Consider the following 21,837-nt stretch of genomic DNA (forward strand, 5'->3'; position numbering starts at 1 on the left):
GAGAGACAGAGGGGCGCTGTTAAGCTCGCTCGGATCCTTTCTCCTGTGAGATACATTCAGCCTCTTGCGAATTAAAGGACAATTATGAAGCAAAGAGAGACGAAAGATACATTATAGCCTGGCTTCCTTTGGTATAGAAGAAATACCTGTCAGCTATTTTAACTGTATGTAATGTCTACTTGGTAAATGTTTATAATGTCTGTCAATCTAAGCTGTAACGTATTTTTAGTTGTGTGTACCTGAGGTAGACTAGCTGTTGTTATGGCATCAGCTAATGGGGATCCAAGTCAAATCAAATCAAATTAACTGTGCATGTTTAAATGCAACATGAAGTCTCTGTTTGAACTTTGACCACAGACAGTAAAAGTGTTGTCATTGTTAATGGTTCTTCAACATTGTTCAGAAATATTGACTGTTCTGTTATTTCTTATTGTAGCTGAGTGAGCTGTGACTTACATCTAAAATGAGTCTCTCTGGGGAGAGAGAGGAGGGGACCACTGCCTCTAAAATGAGTCTCTCTGGGGAGAGAGAGGAGGAGACCACTGCCTCTAAAATGAGTCTCTCTGGGGAGAGAGAGGAGGGGACCACTGCCTCTAAAATGAGTCTCTCTGGGGAGAGAGAGGAGGGGACCACTGCCTCTAAAATGAGTCTCTCTGGGGAGAGAGAGGACGAGACCACTGCCTCTAAAATGAGTCTCTCTGGGGAGAGAGAGGAGGAGACCACTGCCTCTAAAATGAGTCTCTCTGGGGAGAGAGAGGAGGAGACCACTGCCTCTAAAATGACTCAAGACACCAGTTCTAAGAGGTAAGAGATGACATGTAAAATATACAGTTCTCTTAAAGATATAAAACTAAAGGGAAAAGTTTTCCCAAATTACATCAAATGTAGTTCTACATCATTAATTTAAAAGTCCCCAAACCGATTTACCAATTGCAGACTGTAGCTTTATAAAGAAACATCAGGACTTCTATGAGTTCAGCTATACAGTTGTTGAAATGATGTAGATGAGGTACTGATGAGATATTGATGAGGTGATCTGCCTCCCTGTTTTGTTCAGTGTCCAGAAGCCCAGAGCAGAGTCACCTGCCCCCAGCCTGCTATCAATGAAGAGTGATCAGCCACCTGCTTTCAGCCAGGAACCATTACCAGATGATAAGGAAGTGGAGAGTTTGGACAGTGAGGATGCATTAAAGATCACACACAACCTTCTGGACAGAAGAAGTAAGACTGTGTTTCATACAATATTACAAAGAACGGGACAAAGGCCCCTCTAACACACACAAACACACACACACACACACACACACACACACACACACACACACACACACACACACACACACACACACACACAAACTTATGAGTCCCAACTCTCATTGTTTTCCTACAGGTCAAACTCTTCTGACAGTCCAACAAGACATTAAGGCTAAACTGAAACACAAGTATCAACACATATCTGAAGGAATTGGACACCATGGAAACCAAAGTCTGTTAAAGGACATCTACACAGAGCTCTACATCACAGAGGGTGGAAGTGGAGGGGTCAATAATGAACATGAGGTGAGACAGATAGAGATGGCATCCAAGAAACAAACCACACAAGAGACACCAATCAAATGCAACGACATCTTCAAGCCTTTAGCTGGACAAGACAAACCTATCAGAACTGTGCTGACAAAAGGAATCGCTGGCATTGGAAAAACAGTCTCTGTGCAGAAGGTCATCCTTGACTGGGCAGAGGGAAAAGCAAATCAGGACGTTCATTTCATGTTTCCTCTTCCTTTCCGTGATCTGAACCTGAAAAAGGACCAATACAGTCTGATGCAACTTCTTTCCCACTACTTCTCAGAGCTGAAAGAGATTGACAGCATTGAAGATGGGGAAACCAAAACTGTTTTCATTTTTGATGGTCTGGATGAGTGTCGACTTCCTCTAAACTTAAAAAACAATGAGAGGTGCTGTGATGTCACGAAGCCAACCTCAGTGGACGTGCTGCTGACAAACCTCATCAAGGGGAATCTGATTCCCTCTGCTCTCCTCTGGATAACCTCACGGCCTGCAGCAGCCAATCAGATCCCTCCTGAGTGTGTTGACCAGGTGACAGAGGTACGAGGGTTCAATGATCCACAGAAGGAGGAGTACTTCAGGAAGAAAATCACAGATCAGAATCTGGCCAATGAAATCATCAAACACATGAAGACATCAAGGAGCCTCCACATCATGTGCCACATGCCAGTCTTCTGTTGGATATCAGCCACTGTCCTTGAGATGATGCTGAAAGAGACAGAGAAGGATGAAGTCCCCAAAACTCAGACCCAGATGTACTCACACTTCACGCTCATCCAAATCATTGTGAAGAACAAGAAGTACAACAAAGCCACAGAGACAAACCCAAAGGAACTGTCTCAGTCAGACAAAGAGATGATCCTGAAACTGGCAAAGCTGGCTTTCCAACAGCTGCAGAAGGGCAACCTGATCTTCTATGAGGAGGACCTGCGAGAGTGTGGCCTTGATGTCACAGAGGCATCAGAGTACTCAGCATTGTGTACAGAGATCTTTAAAGAAGAATCTGGGCTGAACCAAGACAAGGTGTACAGCTTTGTGCATCTGAGCATTCAGGAGTTTCTAGCAGCAGTGCATGCTTTAGAATCATGTCTGGACAAGAAGGAAAATGTTTTCTCCCCCAAAGCAGTCACAGCCACTCCATACCTACTCCAAAATGTCATCACACAACAGTACAGAGACATGAAGTCAGACCCGTTGTATGACTTAAACAGGAGAGCAGTGGACCAGGCCTTGAAGAGTGAGAATGGACACCTGGACCTGTTCCTCCGCTTCCTTCTGGGTCTCTCACTGGAGTCCAATCAGAATCTGTTACAAGGCCTTCTGACACAGACAGGAAGTACAACACAGAACAATGAGGAAACAGTTGAGAGAACAGTCAGGTACCTTACAGACAACATCGAATGGGAATCCTCACCAGAAAGGATCATCAACTTGTTCCACTGTCTGAATGAACTTGGTGCCAACTCTCTAGTTGAAGACATGCAAACCTCCCTGTGATCAGGAACTCTTTCAGAAACAATGCTAGAACCTCAACAATGTTCAGCCCTGGCCTACCTGTTACTGATGTCAGAGGAGGTGCTGGAGGAGTTTGACCTGAAGACATACACCACATCAGAGAAAGGTTTTCAGAGGTTAATGCCGGTAGTGAAAACCTGCAAGAGAGCACTGTAAGTTCTGTTATTGAGTTGATGTATACAGTATCATTATTCTGAAGGATTTGTATATCTAACAGATGATCTCCTCTCTCCAGACTGGATCGCTGTGAACTCACATATACATCCTGTGAGACTCTGGCTTCAGCTCTGCAGACACCAAACTCCCCACTGAGAGAACTGGACCTCAGCTACAATGACCTGGGAGACAGAGGAGTGGAGCTGCTCTGTGTTGGACTAACCAGTGCACTCTGCAACATACAGACACTAGTGTGAGTTAACTATCTTCAGTATCCACTGTGAGTGTTTATATATTATGTATGTACTGTATACTGAACAAAAATATAAATGCAACATGCAACAATTTCAAAGGTTTTACTGAGTTACAGTTCATATGAGGAAATCAGTCAATTGAAATAAATTCATTAGGCCCTAATCTATGGATTTCACATAAATGGGAATTCAGATATGCATCTGTTGGTCACAGATACCTTTAAAAAAAGTATGGGTGTGTATCAGAAAACCAGTCCGTATCTGGTGTGACCACCATTTGCCTCATGCAGCACGACACATCTCCTTCACATAGAGTTGATCAGGCTGTTGATTGTGGCCTGTGGAATGTTGTCCCACTCCTCTTCAATGGCTGTGCGAAGTTGCTGAAAACTGCCGGGAACTGGAAGACGCTGTCGTACACGTCGATCCAGAGCATCACAGGCATGTCTGGTGAGTATGCAGTCCATGGAAGAACTGGGACATTTTCAGCTTCCAGGAATTGTATACAGATCCTTGCGACACGGGGCTGTGCATTATCATGCTGAAACATGAGGTGATGGCGGCGGTTGAATGGCACGACAATGGGCCTCAGGATCTCGTCACGGTATCTCTGTGCATTCAAATTGCCATCGATAAAATGTGATTGTGTTCGTTGTCCGTAGCTTATGCCTGCCCATACCATAACCCCACCGCCACCATGGGGCACTCTGTTCACAACGTTGACCTCAGCAAACCGCTCGCCCACACAATGCCATCACGACGCCATACACGCTTTCTGCCATCTTCCCGGTACAGTTGAAACCGGGATTCATCTGTGAAGAGGCGGTTACGACGCCGAACTGCAGTCAGGTCAAGACCCTGGTGAGGATGACGAGCACGCAGATGTGCTTCCTTGAGAATGTTTCTGACTATTTGTGCAGAAATTTTTCGGTTGTGAAAACCCACAGTTAAATCAGCTGTCCTGGTGGCTTGTCTCAGACCATCCTGCAGGTGAAGAAGCCGGATGTGGAGGTCCTGGGCTGGCGTGTTAGGTCCTAGGCCGGTAGGATGTACTGCCAAATTCTCTAAAACGATGTTGGAGGCGTTTTATGGAAGAGAAATTAACATAAAATTATCTAGCAACAGCTCTGGTGGACATTCCTGCAGTCATCATGCCAATTGCACGCTCCCTCAAAACTTGACACATCTGTGGCATTGTGTTGTGTGACAAAACTGCATATTTCAGAGTGGCCTTTTATTGTCCCCAGCACAAGGTGCACCTGTGTAATGATCATGCCGTTTAATCAGCTTTTTGATATACCACACCTGTCAGGTGAATGGATTATCTTAACAAAATTGATTATCTTAACAAATGAGAAATGCTCACTAACAGGGATCTAAACAAATGTATGCACAATATTTGAGAAAAATAAGCTTTTGTGCGTATGGAACATATCTGGGATCTTTTATTTCAACTCATGAAACGTGGGACCAACACTTTACATGTTGGGTTTATATTTCTGTTCAGTATAGTTAGTATGTGGTCCTCTGTAGCTCAGCTGGTAGAGCACGGCGCTTGTAACGCCAAGGTAGTAGGTTCGATCCCCGGGACCACCCATACACAAAAATGTATGCACGCATGACTGTAAGTCGCTTTGGATAAAAGCGTCTGCTAAATGGCATATTATTATTATTATATTATTATTATTATTATTATTATATTATTATGTGTATGTTTTTAACATTATTTTAACATTTTGGGACATATCCAGAAACATACATAACATATATAAAACTAAGGTAAATATCTTGAGTATGTTTTTAACATTGGTTAATCATGTGTCCTTCTGTTATTATCTTAATGCATCTCATTATTCTTAAAGCTTTGCATATTTAACAGTGTATCAACATATCTCCTCTCTCCAGACTGGCTGACTGTAAACTCACATATGAATCCTGTGAGACTCTGGCTTCAGCTCTGCAGACACCAAACTCCCCCCTGAGAGAACTGGACCTCAGCTACAATGACCTGGGAGACAGAGGAGTGGAGCTGCTCTGTGTTGGACTAACCAGTCCACTCTGCAACATACAGACACTAGTGTGAGTTAACTTTCTACAGTATGAGTTATTATGTGGATGTTTTAAACATTTGTTAATCATGTACTCTTCTGCCCTCTAGTCTAGGTCAGTGTGGTCTGACAGAGGGTTGCTGTTCAGATCTGGCCTCAGTCCTGAGTTCACCCAACTCACAACTGAAACAACTGGAGCTGAGAGACAATGACCTGCAGGACTCAGGAGTTACACTGCTGTCTGCTGGACTGGAGGATCCAGACTGTAAACTACACACACTGGGGTATGTACAGCTGTTTCAGTCAGGTCGGTACTGAGCTGAGTTACACGGCCCTCTGCTGGACTGGAGGATCCAGACTGTAAACTAAACACACTGGGGTAAGTACAGCTGTTTCAGTCAGGTCGGTACTGAGCTGAGTTACACTGCCCTCTGCTGGACTGGAGGATCCAGACTGTAAACTACACACACTGGGGTATGTACAGCTGTTTCCGTCAGGTCGGTACTGAGTTTAGTAAAACAAATACTCTGAACATGTTTCATCACAATGTTTGTGTCATGGACAAATGTATGAGTGTCCTACAAGAAGATTGACACCAGTACACCAACCTAGACAGCTGTTGTGTCTCTCTGTAGGCTGTCTGGCTGTCTGGTCACAGAGGAGGGCTGTGCTGCTCTGTCTTCAGCTCTGAGGTCAAACCCCTCCCACCTGAAAGAGCTGGACCTGAGCTACAATCACCCAGGAGACTCTGCAGGGGGACTGCTTTCAGCTGCTCTGGTGGATCCCACAGATAAACTGATGAAGCTGAAGTAAGTCAGAATAGATGTCCTAATAGTGTGAGCAGTGGTTGTGTCCTATGTAGTGTAGTAGGTTCAGTAACATGAGGACATGATGGTAGAATTAAGGGGACGTTTACCCAGCAGGCTTAGCACTTCAACACAGCATACATCATCACCACATGAATACTCTTCTTCTGCATCTCTGATATCCTGTTGGAATTGTACTCTGTTCTGTATGCAGTAGGTAGGATAGAATACCTGTATGTCTCTAGTAATGAACTTGGATAGTGCACCAGAACACAACAATATGGTTTAAATGTTGACTGCTGTATTAGGTCTTTGTCAGTCAATAACCTGTTTCTCCTACAGTGTGGATCATGGTGGAGAGTTCAGGCTGAAATCAGGGCTGAGGAAATGTAAGTCTCTTCAATCCTAATTAACTACATATTCAGAACCATAGTGATATAGTAACTAATCAATACTTGTTCTCTACCTACAAAACAACATTTTATATGAAGATGTGGTTTGATTAAACTCTCCTTTTGTCTACAGATGCCTGTCATCTCACCCTGGACCCAAATACAGCAAACCCAGACCTGATACTGTCTGAGGGGAACAGGAAGGTGACATTGGTGGAGGAGAAGCAGCATTATGAAGACCATCCAGACAGATTTGACCATCATCCCCAAGTTCTCTGCAGAGAAGTCTTATCTGGATCTCGTTATTACTGGGAGGTGGAGAAGGATGGTGGCGGGGCTGACATTGGTGTGGTGTACAAAGGAATGAAGAGGAAGGGAGAGATGGCAGACAGTTCTATTGGAACCAATAGGAAGTCCTGGAGTTTATTCTGCTCTAACAGAGGTTATGACTTTCACCATGCTGGAGTCATCAGATACATCCCTGGTCCTGTTTCTAACAGAGTTGGAGTGTATCTGGACTGGCCAGCTGGTACTTCGTCCTTCTATAGTGTGTCCTCCTCTGGTACACTGACACACCTTTACACAGAACACACCACATTCACTGAACCCCTCTATCCTGGGGTTGGGTTTGGGTTTGGGGTTTATTCCTCCTCCTCCTCAGTGACCCTGTGTCAGATAGATGACCAACACATTCAAAGGTGAGTCATAGCAATGTTTTATCATGTGTTTTCCTCTGGAATCATTCCTACAATTAGATTAGTATTGGTGTGTTTTAATGTGTTCTGTTGGACCTACAGACAGTTAGATTAGTAGTAGTGGTGTGTTTTAATGTGTTCTGTTGGACCTACAGACAGTTAGATTAGTAGTAGTGGTTTGTTTTAATGTGTTCTGTTGGACCTACAGACAGTTAGATTAGTAGTGGTGTGTTTTAATGTGTTCTGTTGGACCTACAGACAGTTAGATTAGTATTGGTGTGTTTTAATGTGTTCTGTTGGACCTACAGACAGTTAGATTAGTATTAGTGATGTGTTTTAATGTGTTCTGTTGGACCTACAGACAGTTAGATTAGTAGTAGTGGTGTGTTTTAACGTGTTCTGTTGGACCTACAGACAGTTAGATTAGTAGTGGTGTGTTTTAATGTGTTCTGTTGGACCTACAGACAGTTAGATTAGTAGTAGTGGTGTGTTTTAATGTGTTCTGTTGGACCTACAGACAGTTAGATTAGTAGTAGTGGTGTGTTTTAATGTGTTCTGTTGGACCTACAGACAGTTAGATTAGTAGTAGTGGTGTGTTTTAATGTGTTCTGTTGGACCTACAGACAGTTAGATTAGTAGTAGTGGTGTGTTTTAATGTGTTCTGTTGGACCTACAGACAGTTAGATTAGTAGTAGTGGTGTGTTTTAATGTGTTCTGTTGGACCTACAGACAGTTAGATTAGTAGTGGTGTGTTTTAATGTGTTCTGTTGGACCTACAGACAGTTAGATTAGTAGTGGTGGTGTGTTTTAATGTGTTCTGTTGGACCTACAGACAGTTAGATTAGTAGTAGTGGTGTGTTTTAATGTGTTCTGTTGGACCTACAGACAGTTAGATTAGTGGTGGTGGTGTGTTTTTAATGTGTTCTGTTGGATGTACAGATGTTTCCTCTCCTATGTCTCACTGTAGTGTCAGTTTCACTCTAACCACAAGAGGGCATCAGAACCTGTTAAAATGATACCTGGTGACTTCACGTCTCTAGGGGCTTTCATCAAGATAAGCAATGTCACCTGTAATGTCACCATCAGTATTGACTTCATGGAAGTTTACATATTGTTATGTCACATTTGGCAATGCACCCTACATAGGGAGTGGTTCTGTCACCCTTTATACACCCTTTGTATTGCTTATGAAGACTGTATGTATGCTATATAAAGCCTTTATAAGTTGTATTTAGATTAAACACAGTCTATCCTTCTGCTTTACCAACACCAGAGACCATGGTGGAGAGTGTTGTATCAAGCCTGGACCTGAGAAATGTGAGCGTTAACTGATTTAATTGTTTTTCAATCAAAATACTTTTAAAGCGTTCATTATACTTGAGTCCCAGGCAAGGAACACAATCATGATCTATTTGGTCAAAACAAACTTAAAGGTAGAGTCAGCAATATGATGTAGATGCACAAAGTAAACAGCATAGTGGGTCAATTTCTACAACAACTAAGGGCGTTGGAGCACGATGCTAAACTTCTCTGTTTTGGTCCCGTTTCTACCACGCTGTAAGAGAGTGAAGAGAACCCGTGCACATGGGCAGATACTGTGTGAGAGAGAAGTCAGGCATCTTGCTCATCACAATATCTGCGGTGCTGCTCGTACAACATCATTTAGCTGACTCTACCTTTAAGCTCTCATCCTGGGATCTACCAGAAATCAGGCCCCCAACATCTCCAAAACATGGACCAGAACCATGTTGTTTCCTGCTTCCACAAACATTCATTAATATAACACTAATGTCAGATTATGGTATGATAATGAGTGTACATTCTGAGACTGTTGCTCACTTACATTCATTTTTATTACAAGTCTGTTAAATATTTATTAATTCATTATTACATGAGATTGTCCGTTTTAAATAACAACTACTTTTGACTTCAGGGATTCCTCAGAGCTGTAAGACTTGTGACCATGTTGAGGTAAGTCATAATGTCAATTCTCACTTTTACATACCTTCAGGAGTCAGGCACAGTCTGAAAGCCAGGTGTGTACTGACCAACCATTCATACTGGGATATAGACAGTCCTGTGTTCTGCTTTAGTAATATAAACACAGTCTGAAAGCCAGGTGTGTACTGACCAACCATTCATACTGGGATATAGACAGTTCTGTGTTCTGCTTGTAGGAATGCAGGATTTTAACTGCTGTCATATTTTGTCATTAGACAGTTTAATTGGATCAATCACCAGCATTCCATGTAACATTGAATAAATACATTAGATTAATTACTTTGTTCATTTAATGGGCCAGTTTCCCGGACAAAGATTAAGCCTAATCTTGGACCTTAAAAAACTTTCTATTGAAACTTCCATTGATCATGCTTTAAGTCCAGCACTAGACTCAATCTGTGTCCAGGAAACTGGCCCCATATGTATAACTGACATGCTTGTCCTTGTTCAGGACTCCACACACTGGCTTCCGATTGAACCCTTGACTTCCACTGTCCAGGAAGTGACAATGTTCAGGTAAAATAACTACTTTTAACATTTCATTCCACTTGCTAGTGTATTTCCCCATTACCTTTGGGAATAGGCTTCTAATCCATCCTCTCCATTTGACAATTGACCCTCTCTACCATATCTTGTTGTTGCCCTCAGGCACAGGACACCCAAAGGGCGTTATGAGTGCACAGTGTCTGGGCTCCGCTGGGTGTGTGACAGAGATGTCATTCTGAAGTATCACTTCAGGAACTGGGAACCCTACAGTCAACTTCTGAAAGACATGCAGTACGGACAAGGTGGTCCATTGCTGGACATCACTATGGAGTTAGGTGAACTGGAGGAAGTTCATCTGCCACACTTTGTCTGTTTAGGTAAAACCATATAGACATAGTATTCAGAAAGACATTTCCATGTAACTGAGTTTCACTTCCTGAATGAATAAATGAATATTCTGGGAGTTTGAGTTTACTGTGATCTGATACTGCATATTATTTGTGATTTAGTTGGATGAATAGTACAATATTTGTCTTTCTGTCTCCTTTTTATTGTGTTGTTCAGGGACCAACCCTTCCCTGAGGAATGAGATGAAGATTCTTCATGTAGAGGAACATGGAGTGTCTGTTGAGGAAGTGCATGAGGTCACCAGATTCCATGCTAAGATTCTCCATCCCAAGTTCTCAGCTATCGCTGTTATACTGAGCTATATCTTTTTTTGGAACGTAGATGTCCACTGTGACGTGGTCCTCTATATGGCAGTAAAAAAGGCAACAGTAATTTCACGGCTGTACATGCTCCTCAGAAACTCCAGTCAGAAAGAGGTGAGGCAGCATCATTGAAGTGACAACAGTATGTTGAAACTTACTAAAGGAAAGCTGATAGTTGGTTGAAAATCTATAGATTACAAAGACAACATGCAGCTCTGTGAGAAATCTATTTCTGTCTCATTCATTTGAAGAGCCAGTAGACGGCACTCTTCTCTCTGTTCGAAGGAGAACCCAATGCCCCGGGGCAGTGAAGGGGACATTGCCCTGTGTAAGGTGCTGTCTTTCGCATGGGACGTTAAACATGTTTCCTGACACTCTGTGGTCACTAAAGATCCCATGGCACTTATCGTAAGAGTAGGGGTGTTAATCCCGGTGTCCTGGCTAAATTCACTATCTGGCCCTCATACCATCATGGCCACCTAATCATCCCCAGCTTCCAATTGGCTCATTCATCCCCTTTCCCCTGTAACACTTCCCGAGGTCGTTGCTGTAAAATAGACTCTCTTCTCAGTCAATTACCTGGTAAAATAAGGGTAAAAAATCAATACATTGATTGTACACATTTTTTATGGTTGATAAAAAAGGATTGCTCAGTGAGCTGCATGTTGTGTGAATTATTAGACTACATTGTTCAGACTGACTACTACATTGCTCATTTTGTAGGCTGTTCGGGACCGGGAGAAACATCAGGTGTCCCAAGGATATTCAGAATTTCTGCTGTCAAGTCCAAACGGGTCCTTAAAGCTGAACAGTTGGTTTGCAGTCAAGAATCCCCATTCCTCCTCCATCAATCCAGAGGTGCAGTTTTAGCAGGCTGAGGACATGAATCTGTCATATTATATATTCATAACTGGAATATCATTCTATTTCTTTCTCTCCCTCTCTGTCTGTTGTCTCAATCGTTGCACCATATGACCTTCTACAGAAGATTCAGCTGTTACCTGCAGACACCACACCAAGCTGTTGTAAGATGGTTATGAGAAACACAGGGGTTGACATTGAGATGGAGTTAATCGGGGATGATGAGAGGACAGTATGGAAATCAGTGGTATCAAAAGGTAAGAAATACTATACATGAACACTATGTCAATCATAAATGTCCTTTTCTTCCAGATGCTATTAAAATGTTTTTATGATGTTTTCTCTTGTTTGTCTTTTAGATGAATACAGCAAAGACTCTCATCCAATAGGTACGTTTGTTTTTGTGGACGAGGTTTATAAAACGGGTTATAGAGCGAACGTCTCTTCAAGTTGTGATGAAGGACACTGATGAAGACCTTCATGAGTCATGTTCAGTGGGGTGATGAAGGTCTTCGTGAGTCATGTTCAGTGGGGTGATGAAGGTCTTCATGAGACATGTTCAGTAGGGTGATGAAGGTCTTCTTGAGTCATGTTCAGTGGGGTGATGAAGGTCTTCATGAGTCATGTTCAGTGGGGTGATGAAGGTCTTCATGAGTCATGTTCAGTGGGGTGATGAAGACCTTCATGAGTCATGTTCAGTGGGGTGATGAAGGTCTTCATGAGTCATGTTCAGTGGGGTGTAATGCAACAGAACATTCAGACAGAAACACAGTGCCTTGCAAAAGTATCTGCATCACATTTTATTGTGTTACAAAGCGGGATTAAAGGGGATTTAATTGTAATTTTTTGTCAACAATCTACACAAAATACTCTAATGTCAAAGTGGAAGAATATTTATATATATATTTTTAGATTGATAGAAATGAAATAGCTGCCTGAGTCAATACATGTTAGAAACACCTTGGCAGCCATTACAGCTGGGAATCTTCTTGGGTAAGTCTCTAAGAGCTTTACACACCTGGATTGTACAATATTAGCCCATTATTCTTTTCATAATTCTTCAAGCTCTGTCAAGATGTTGGGGATCGTGGCTAGACTGCAGTTTTCAAGTCTTGCCATAGATTTTCAAGCAGATTTAAGTCAAAACTGTAACTTGGCCACTCAGGAACATTCACTGTCTTCTTGGTAAGCAACTCCAGTGTAGATGTGGCCTTGTGTTGTAGGTTATTGTCCTGCTGAAAGGTGAATTCCTCTCCCAGTGTCTGGTGAAAAGTAGACTGAAGCAGGTTTTCCTCTGGGATTTAGTCTGTGCTTAGCTCCATCCCATTTCTTTTTATCCTGAAAAACTCCTCAGTATTGTCAAGCATACCCATAACATGATGCAGCCACCACCATGGTTGAAAATAAGGAGGCAGTTACTCAGTGATGTGTTGTGTTGGACTTGCCCCAAACATGAGGCTTTGCATTTAGGCCAAAAAGTGTATTCCTTTGCCGTTTCCTTTTGCAGTATTACTTTAGTACCTTGTTGCATATAAGATACATGTTTTGGAATATTTTTATTCTGTATATTTGTGTTATTTTAAGTCATTATTGTGGAGTCACTACAATGTTGTTGATCCATCCTCAGTTTTCTCCCATCACAGACATTGACCTCTGTAGCTGTTTTAAAATCACCAATGGCCTCATGGTGACATCACTAAGCAGTTTCCTTCCTGTCCTGCAACTCAGTTCAGAAGGACGACTGCATCCTTTGTGTCTGGGTGGTTTAATACATCACCCACAGCATAATTATTAACTTGACCATGTTTAAAGAGAGATTCAATGTCTGATGTGTTATTGTTACCCATCTACCAATCACTGCCCTTCTTTATGAGGCTTTCTAAAAGATCCCTGGTCTTTGTATATAGTTGAATCTGTGCTTGAAATGCGATACTTGACTGAGGGACCTTCCAGATGTTGAATGTATGGGGGACATGTCCATTTTGACACTAGAGTATTCTGAGTAGATTGTTGATAAAACATTAATAAGGGCATCTATTTTCAATGACTTCTCAATAAACCTAACAGGAAAAATTGTTATTTCAATTTGTTATTTTAAATTGACTGACTTTAATTGGAATTGACCACAACCCTGGAGTCGGCTCTATACAATAAATGACTATCAGAGGAGTGATAACTGGAGAGACTGGAAGATGTAGAAACAGCTGCTGTTAACCCTAAAGCCATATTAATTTAATTGACCCCCCCCCCCCCCCCCCTTCAGCATTAACAGTCCCTGACATTCCTGCTGAGGAGTTTCTGAAGAAACACTGGGCTAAACTAATTCAGCGAACCAAAAACTCAATGCCAATAGCAGATGATCTGTGGTCAAAGAACATGATTGGTGAAGAAGAGCACTCCAGAATAACAGCTGAAACAACTGAACAGGACCGAATGAGAAAACTACTGAAAGCAGTCATCCCCAAAGGACCAGAAGTGACGGGAGCTTGTCTCAAAGCTCTCGTTGAACATGAAAACCATCTTGTTAAGGACTTGAGTGAATCTAGGTAAGACAGTTTTCATTGCTCCCTCCCTTGAATATGTGTAATGATTTAAATATGGGTCAAATAAAAACACAGCTACCCAGATCAAAGAGGAACTGTTTTTCCAGAATGGAAGCATGTTTTTGTGTTTCTGTCTGTAATAAATGACTGTTATCTTATTGTAGTTACATCATAGGACCATCATCACATCATTATCTCAGGTGGAACTCCCCCTTCTCCTCCATACTTTCTGATCTCTCTCTTCCCTTCTCCTCCATACTTTCTGATCTCTCTCTTCCCTTCTCCTCCATACTTTCTGATCTCTCTCTCCCCTTCTCCTCCATACTTTCTGATCTCTCTCTTCCCTTCTCCATACTTTCTGATCTCTCTCTTCCCTTCTCCTCCATACTTTCTGATCTCTCTCTTCCCTTCTCCTCCATACTTTCTGATCTCTCTCTCCCCTTCTCCTCCATACTTTCTGATCTCTCTCTTCCCTTCTCCTCCATACTTTCTGATCTCTCTCTTCCCTTCTCCTCCATACTTTCTGATCTCTCTCTTCCCTTCTCCTCCATACTTTCTGATCTCTCTCTTCCCTTCTCCTCCATACTTTCTGATCTCTCTCTTCCCTTCTCCTCCATACTTTCTGATCTCTCTCTCCCCTTCTCCTCCATACTTTCTGATCTCTCTCTTCCCTTCTCCTCCATACTTTCTGATCTCTCTCTTCCCTTCTCCTCCATACTTTCTGATCTCTCTCTTCCCTTCTCCTCCATACTTTCTGATCTCTCTCTTCCTCCTTCTCCTCCATACTTTCTGATCTCTCTCTCCCCTTCTCCTCCATACTTTCTGATCTCTCTCTTCCCTTCTCCTCCATACTTTCTGATCTCTCTCTTCCCTTCTCCTCCATACTTTCTGATCTCTCTCTTCCCTTCTCCTCCATACTTTCTGATCTCTCTCTTCCCTTCTCCTCCATACTTTCTGACCTCTCTCTTCCCTTCACTCTAATTTCTGATCTCTCTCTTCCCTTCTCCTCCATACTTTCTGATCTCTCTCTTCCCTTCTCCTCCATACTTTCTGATCTCTCTCTTCCCTTCTCCTCCATACTTTCTGATCTCTCTCTTCCCTTCTCCTCCATCCTCTTTCTTGTAGAACCTAATCTGAAGACGCTGAGGCCTGTCTCCTAGTCTGTGGACTAAAACACTTCTTCACCTAATCTGAAGACGCTGAGGCCTGTCTCCTAGTCTGTGGACTAAAACACTTCTTCACCTAATCTGAAGACGCTGAGGCCTGTCTCCTAGTCTGTGGACTAAGACACTTCTTCACCTAATCTGAAGACGCTGAGGCCTGTCTCCTAGTCTGTGGACTAAGACACTTCTTCACCTAATCTGAAGACGCTGAGGCCTGTCTCCTAGTCTGTGGACTAAGACACTTCTTCACCTAATCTGAAGACGCTGAGGCCTGTCTCCTAGTCTGTGGACTAAGACACTTCTTCACCTAATCTGAAGACGCTGAGGCCTGTCTCCTAGTCTGTGGACTAAGACACTTCTTCACCTAATCTGAAGACGCTGAGGCCTGTCTCCTAGTCTGTGGACTAAGACACTTCTTCACCTAATCTGAAGACGCTGAGACCTGTCTCCAAGTCTGTGGACTAAGACACTTCTTCACCTAGGAATGTATTTTGTTTGTTTGTGTGTGTCTTTGTATATACTGTGTGTGAGTTGGTCTCTGATTACTGTGATTAGTTCAATGTAACGTCATATACTATACATTATAATCAGTCTGTTTTGGGTTTGCAGAATCATTGTATATCATTGGTTTTCCATCCTATCATGTTACCACACAGATGTGACTGTCTAGCTCAGCGGTTCCCAAACTTTCCCATTCTGGAGACCATCAAATCACCGTCCAAAGCTCTTGAGGACCACCATTCGCGGAATCGCTGTTCTTTTTTCACATCAAATATATTGCCGGTCAAATTCTATCAATAGATGTGAATGTAACAAAGCCTGTAAAGGTCTATTATTATTATTATTATTATAAACTAGTTGCATTGTGAAAAGGAATGTAAAATTGATTATAATACCATTAATACTCCCAACTGGTATTATTTTTGAATAATAAAATACTACAATCTAAAAAGTAATTGAGGACCACCTGCACCACCCCCAAGGACCACAGGTTGGGAACCACTGGTCTGGAGTCCTTCTGCCAAACCTGGTTGTTGTGTCACACTGCCCTCTCCTGGTACACTGCAAAACATCACCTTTTTAAATTAAAGAATGTAATTTCAGTTTTACTAGATAGAATCTTAACTTATAGGCTGAATACTTGTATTAAGTGTATGAAGACTTTACATGAACCTATAGGTGTTGAATCCGCCCACTGTGTTGAAACAGGAAGTCCATTTATAATGAAGTAGAGGAACGGGTCTACCTCTTATTGTAGGTCAATGGTGCCGCTACTTCGCTTCACCTCCGTTCCGCCAGTATGAATAAACAAGACCTAGAAAGAATAAGGTCGTGACCTCGGCGATTTTCCTTCAAAATAAAAGTCCCGCAATGACGATTGTGATTTTTTCTATACTGAAATTCGTTACATTTTATGAGGAAATATTAGCAGACTTAGAATGTTGTTTAACAATATGAAAAAAGCAATAAAGTAAATCGCCTTAATAGCACAAATAATATTATAGCATTGACATTTGTTAACAGCATTGAAGTAATGATTACTAGACAGTTGTCATGGTAACAGCAGTAATACAAATAACATTTATGATGCTACTATTAATAATAATAGCAATAACACTATTAATAATAATACAATTATTATAATAATCAATTTTAGAAAACACTCTAAAACCCCATTGTTAATTAGATTAGATGAGTTTATTAGTCACATGGAGAGGGACGCAAAATCTTATGCTCCAACAGTGCAGGTCAAAATAAATCAAATCAAATCAAGAGAAGTGAATGAGACCGTTGAGGCCGTTGGGTGGTGGGGGCAGGGTAAGAGTCTGTTGGGTGGTGGGGGGCAGGGTTAGAGTCTGTTGGGTGGTGGGGGCAGGGTAAGAGTCTGTTGGGTGGTGGGGGGAAGGTTAAGAGTCCGTTGGGTGGTGGTGGGGGCAGGGTAAGAGTCCGTTGGTTGGTGGGGGGGCAGGGTAAGAGTCCATTGGGTGGTGATGGGGGCAGGGTAAGAGTCTGTTGGTTGGTGGGGGCAGGGTAAGAGTCCGTTGGGTGGTGGTGGGGGCAGGGTAAGAGTCCGTTGGTTGGTGGTGGGGGCAGGGTAAGAGTCCATTGGGTGGTGGTGGGGGCAGGGTAAGAGTCTGTTGGGTGGTGGTGGGGGCAGGGTAAGAGTCTGTTGGGTGGTGGTGGTGGGGGCTGGGTAAGAGTCCGTTGGGTGGTGGTGGTGGGGGCAGGGTAAGAGTCCGTTGGGGAATGCCCACAGGGGGAGCAGCAGGGGGGGGAGTGATATGTGAATGAAACAGTAATAAAGCAGAATAATATGTAGATATTTACTCTGTAACAATGAGACATCTCCATTGGGGGGTGTGGTTAGGGTAAATGAGGAAGTGATCCATGGTGGCCATCAGTAACAACAAACCAGGTATGGTTTTATTTACTTTACATTTTTCTCCCCTCTTATCATAGTTTTGTTTTTGTCCTGTTGTGTTCTAAAATACAATTCTGGTACAAACCTCCCAAAAATACTAATGTGTTGTTTGTTAAACTTTTATTTTGAATTTATGGGCTGACTACTTGCATTAAGTGTATGAAGACTTTACATTACATACATATATACTATAAACCTATACGTGGTGAACCCGCCCACTGTGTTGAAATAGGAAGTACATTTATAAGGATGTAGAGGAAAAAATGGACGCTATCGGTCGAAGAAAAATGTTTCTGAGGTTTGTAGCGTTCTTTTACAATTTGATGTAGAAAAGTGTTTTGTAAAAGTTAGGCCATCGCAGAGAGAGGTGATTTAGGGGGTAAGACATCCGCAGAATTGTTAAGTCATTAAAATACTGATTTCAATGTCGATCATTTTAGGCTTACTTACATTGTCGCTGATTCATATTGATTCGCCTAGTCAATATGAATCAATGTTATATTATAGGCTACAGGGCTATGAGGTAGGGCAGGGGTGTCAAAGTCAAATGGACGGAGGGCCAAATAAAAAATTTAGCTACAAGCCGAGGGCCGGACTGTTCGAATGTTCATTGAAAAATTTTTAAATGACGCATATAGTCTAGTGAACCTAATTGAACCTACTGAAAACCTAACAAATATATTCCAATATGATCAGATAAATAAAGCAATATTTTCTTATGGCTCTGTCAGTAATCTTTAATTTTCAACAGACACAAAAGACAAATTTCCTTTATATAAAAATCCCCATAACATGAACATTAAATGAAAGAAACCGGTATTCAAGGCACCATCAGTAGCCTATATTTTCTATTTTAGCAAAAGTGGGCTAAATTTACTTCAAAGAAAAAAACAATAATAGCAATTTTCTATCATCCACTCAACTGAAATATTTTTAAAATATAATTGGATTGAAATACAATAAAATAAAGTGCAAAAATCTATTAATCAAAAACAACACTTTGTTTAAGGAGAAGTAACATGCAGTGAAAACAAATATTAAACTTTAACTTTTAAACTTGAACTGAGTAAAAACTCTAAATATGTGATTGCACAGTAATGTTCACTTGTTTGAGGTTGAGGGTGATACTTGGTGGTGTCCCATCTTTTCCACAAGTTCATCAATGTTCGGGGTAAGGCTCTGAGCTGAGGAAATCCTCAGAATTGAGTGGAGGTGTTCAGCAGTAAGTCGACTTCTGTGTGATGTTTTGTTCAGGTTCATCAAAGAAAACAGTTGTTCACACAGGTATGTGCTGCCAAACATAGACAACGTTTGAGCAGCCTGGATGCGCAGCTGGGGCATTGTGTCGGGGAGGAAACGGGCGAACTCCGCAGCACCCACTGCCGCATATTTTGCCCTCAGTGCATCATTGCATTGGAGGTCAATCAACTCCATTTGGAGGTTTGGTGGTGAGCTTTCCACGTCAACAGCAAATGGGTTACCGAGCAGTTCCAACCTGCTTTTTTGTGCTTCAAAGTCAGCAAATCGGCGTCGAAAGTCAGCGGCAAGCATACATATTTTATCAGCCAACTGTGCGCTCGGGAACGCACTGGTAGAGAGCTTCTCTTTCATGGTCTGGCAGCTGGGAAAGTGGCTCAAATTTTCTTTCCGCATCTGCGTCTCCCACAGAGTCAGTTTGGTTTTAAATGCCTTCACTGTACTGTACATATCAGAGATGACATGATCCCGACCCTGCAGCTGCAAGTTCATTGCATTCAGATGACTCGTAATGTCACACAGAAAAGCCATTTCACACAGAAACATTTCGTCTCGGAGTTGTGTTGTGTCTTTCCCTTTGCTGTCCAAGAACAGACAAATCTCCTCACGAAGCTCGAAACATCTTTGAAGCACCTTTCCCTGGCTTAGCCATCGCACCTCTGTGTGATAAGGCAAATCACCATGCTCCGTTTCTAACTCCGTCAGAAATGCCTTGAACTGGCGGTGATTCAAACCTTTGGCTCTGATAAAGTTAACTGTGCGCGTGATGATGCTCATTACATGCTCCATTTTCAAGGCTTTACCGCACAACGCTTCCTGGTGTATGATACAATGATAAGCTGTCAGCTCACCTGTCGCGTTTTCCTCTTGCATCTTTTCCCGTATCTTGACGCATATAGTATTGGTGCGTGTAAAAGATCTGCGGGCTGCCGGCTTGCTGCGGTCTGCGGGCCGGTTCTAATAATAAATCAAGATCATCCCAGGGGCCGTAAAAAACCTTCTCGCGGGCCGGATGTGGCCCGCGGGCCTTGACTCTGACATATGTGCTATAGGGTGAACGCACCAATTTGTGAGTCGCTCTGGCTAAGAGCGTCTGCTAAATGACGTTAATGTGCCCTTGAGCAAGGCACTTAACCCTAATTGCTCCTGTAAGTCGCTCTGGTTAAGAGCGTCTGCTAAATGACTAAAATGTAATGTAAAAATGTAAATATTTGGCTAAGGTGTATGTAAACTTCCCACTTCAACTGTATTCATGTTTAAGTTATTTTGATTATATTTATATTATTATTATATCATTTATATTATACATCTTCAGTAAGGCCATTCTACTGCCAATGTTTGTCTATGGAGATTGCATGGCTGTGTGCTCGATTGTATACACCTGTCAGCAACGGGTGTGGCTGAAATAGCCGAATCCACTAATTTGAAGGGGTGTCCACATACTTTTGTGTATATGTATGTATGTATGTATGTATGTATGTATGTATGTATGTATGTATGTATGTATGTACAAAAAAGTATGTGTGTACCTTGTTGTCAGGGACGCTAGGGAAGAAGGGAGGAGGATAGCATGTGATGGTTGTTCCACCAATTGAGGACCTAATATAATAATAATAATAATGATATAATAATAATAATACCTTTTTGAGTAGTGTAACCTTTACTTCACCTAATGTTAACATTTTGTCAAAGAGTTCAACTTAATAAAAACATGTTTTCTCAACTCAAGATGTTAAATATGTAAAATGAATAAATTGCTAAAGGTAGTGCCAAATAAAGTAACAGTGTTGAAGTTATAATCTTAAATCAGCCAAAAATCTGCCAATTTCAAAACTTGAAATTTCTGTGAAACTGTGTACGTTTTTACTTGTGAATTTTGAAAATAAAAATTACCACTTTACATTTAGAACGGTTGGTTTTATTATAGCTAATAAAATAAAATCAATGATGGATCACCGGATAAAAGAAATGCATGTCTCTCGTCTGCCCCTGCAAGTCGGTCAGCATACGCGTCATAGCACTCATCTGATTGGAGACTTTGTGGCTGTGGTAACTAGTGACGACACTTCAGGTGCGCTTGATTTAACTTAGCCAGTGCGCTGTTGCGCATCGTGAGCCACGGGTTCAATGATTGCTCTGCACACACAAACTTGCTAACTAACTAGCTAGCTAGCGCTGGTCGAACATTAGGTAAGCCAACTCTCTGAAGTTCAAAGACCTTCAAAGTTCCTTCACAGGTGGTGAAGTAATTAAATGTTGAGCTAAATAAAATAAAAATAGAGAGATTTCAGAGGTTTAAAAAAAGGAACAGAAAGGAACAATAGAAACTGTTACTTTTTTTGGGGTTTGAACCGGTTCAGAACTTAATTTTGCTGTTCTAAACAGTGGAACAGAACAAAATAAATTATGGTTCTGTTCAGAACGAAACAATTGGAAAATAATTTCAGTTCCAACCCCTGGTTGTTACATTTTAACTGACAAATGCTGTTATCAAGGTCATTTCACTTAGCAGATGACGTCGTTGTGTGAACTCTGTGACAGTAAAAGTCTTGTCATTGTTTATGGTACTTCCAACAATGTTTAGAAATATTGACTGTTCTGTTATTTCTTATTGTAGCTGAGTGAGCTGTGACTTACATCTAAAATGAGTCTCTCTGGGGAGAGAGAGGAGGGGACCACTGCCTCTAAAATGAGTCTCTCTGGGGAGAGAGAGGAGGGGACCACTGCCTCTAAAATGAGTCTCTCTGGGGAGAGAGAGGAGGGGACCACTGCCTCTAAAATGAGTCTCTCTGGGGAGAGAGAGGAGGGGACCACTGCCTCTAAAATGAGTCTCTCTGGGGAGAGCGAGAAGAGAATCACTGCCTCTAAGAGGAAGTATTCTGAGAGAGAGGAGGGGGCCACTGCCTCTAAAAAGAGTCTGCCTCAAGACACCAGTTCTAAGAGGTAAGAGATCAATTGTAAA

At 42.0% G+C, this 21,837-nt stretch overlaps 2 protein-coding genes and 1 pseudogene across 3 annotated transcripts in view; all 3 read left to right on the plus strand.

Moving 5' to 3' along the window:
* The first annotated feature begins 688 nt into the window (after nucleotides 1-688).
* LOC311118466 (protein NLRC3-like) lies at nucleotides 689-7,542 on the plus strand (annotated as a pseudogene). The gene is made up of 9 exons: nucleotides 689-804; nucleotides 1,058-1,221; nucleotides 1,391-3,233; nucleotides 3,317-3,490; nucleotides 5,397-5,570; nucleotides 5,650-5,823; nucleotides 6,175-6,348; nucleotides 6,688-6,734; nucleotides 6,871-7,542. The product of its transcript is annotated as a protein NLRC3-like (transcript).
* Nucleotides 7,543-10,482: 2,940 nt separating this feature from the next.
* Nucleotides 10,483-14,378, plus strand: LOC311118468 (NACHT, LRR and PYD domains-containing protein 1 homolog). Its single transcript, XM_084193262.1, has 5 exons — nucleotides 10,483-10,743; nucleotides 11,353-11,487; nucleotides 11,615-11,747; nucleotides 11,850-11,879; nucleotides 13,754-14,378. Exons 1-5 carry the CDS (start codon nucleotides 10,510-10,512, stop codon nucleotides 14,038-14,040), a joined length of 819 nt encoding a protein of 272 aa, XP_084049388.1. The 5' UTR covers nucleotides 10,483-10,509; the 3' UTR covers nucleotides 14,041-14,378.
* A 7,272-nt stretch (nucleotides 14,379-21,650) lies between these two features.
* The window catches only part of LOC311118470 (protein NLRC3-like), a gene marked incomplete at its 3' end in the record, with an annotated part of 38,687 nt that continues 38,500 nt past the window's right edge, over nucleotides 21,651-21,837 (plus strand). Inside the window, exon 1 of the mRNA XM_084193264.1 lies at nucleotides 21,651-21,818. Coding sequence (XP_084049390.1) covers nucleotides 21,655-21,818 — 164 coding nt within the window. The 5' untranslated portion in view covers nucleotides 21,651-21,654. The remainder of the gene's footprint in view (nucleotides 21,819-21,837) is intronic.

The sequence above is a fragment of the Coregonus lavaretus genome (genome assembly GCF_964263955.1).
Source record: "Coregonus lavaretus genome assembly, contig: HAP1_SCAFFOLD_1376, whole genome shotgun sequence".
In the NCBI taxonomy this organism is placed as follows: Eukaryota; Metazoa; Chordata; class Actinopteri; order Salmoniformes; family Salmonidae; genus Coregonus; species Coregonus lavaretus.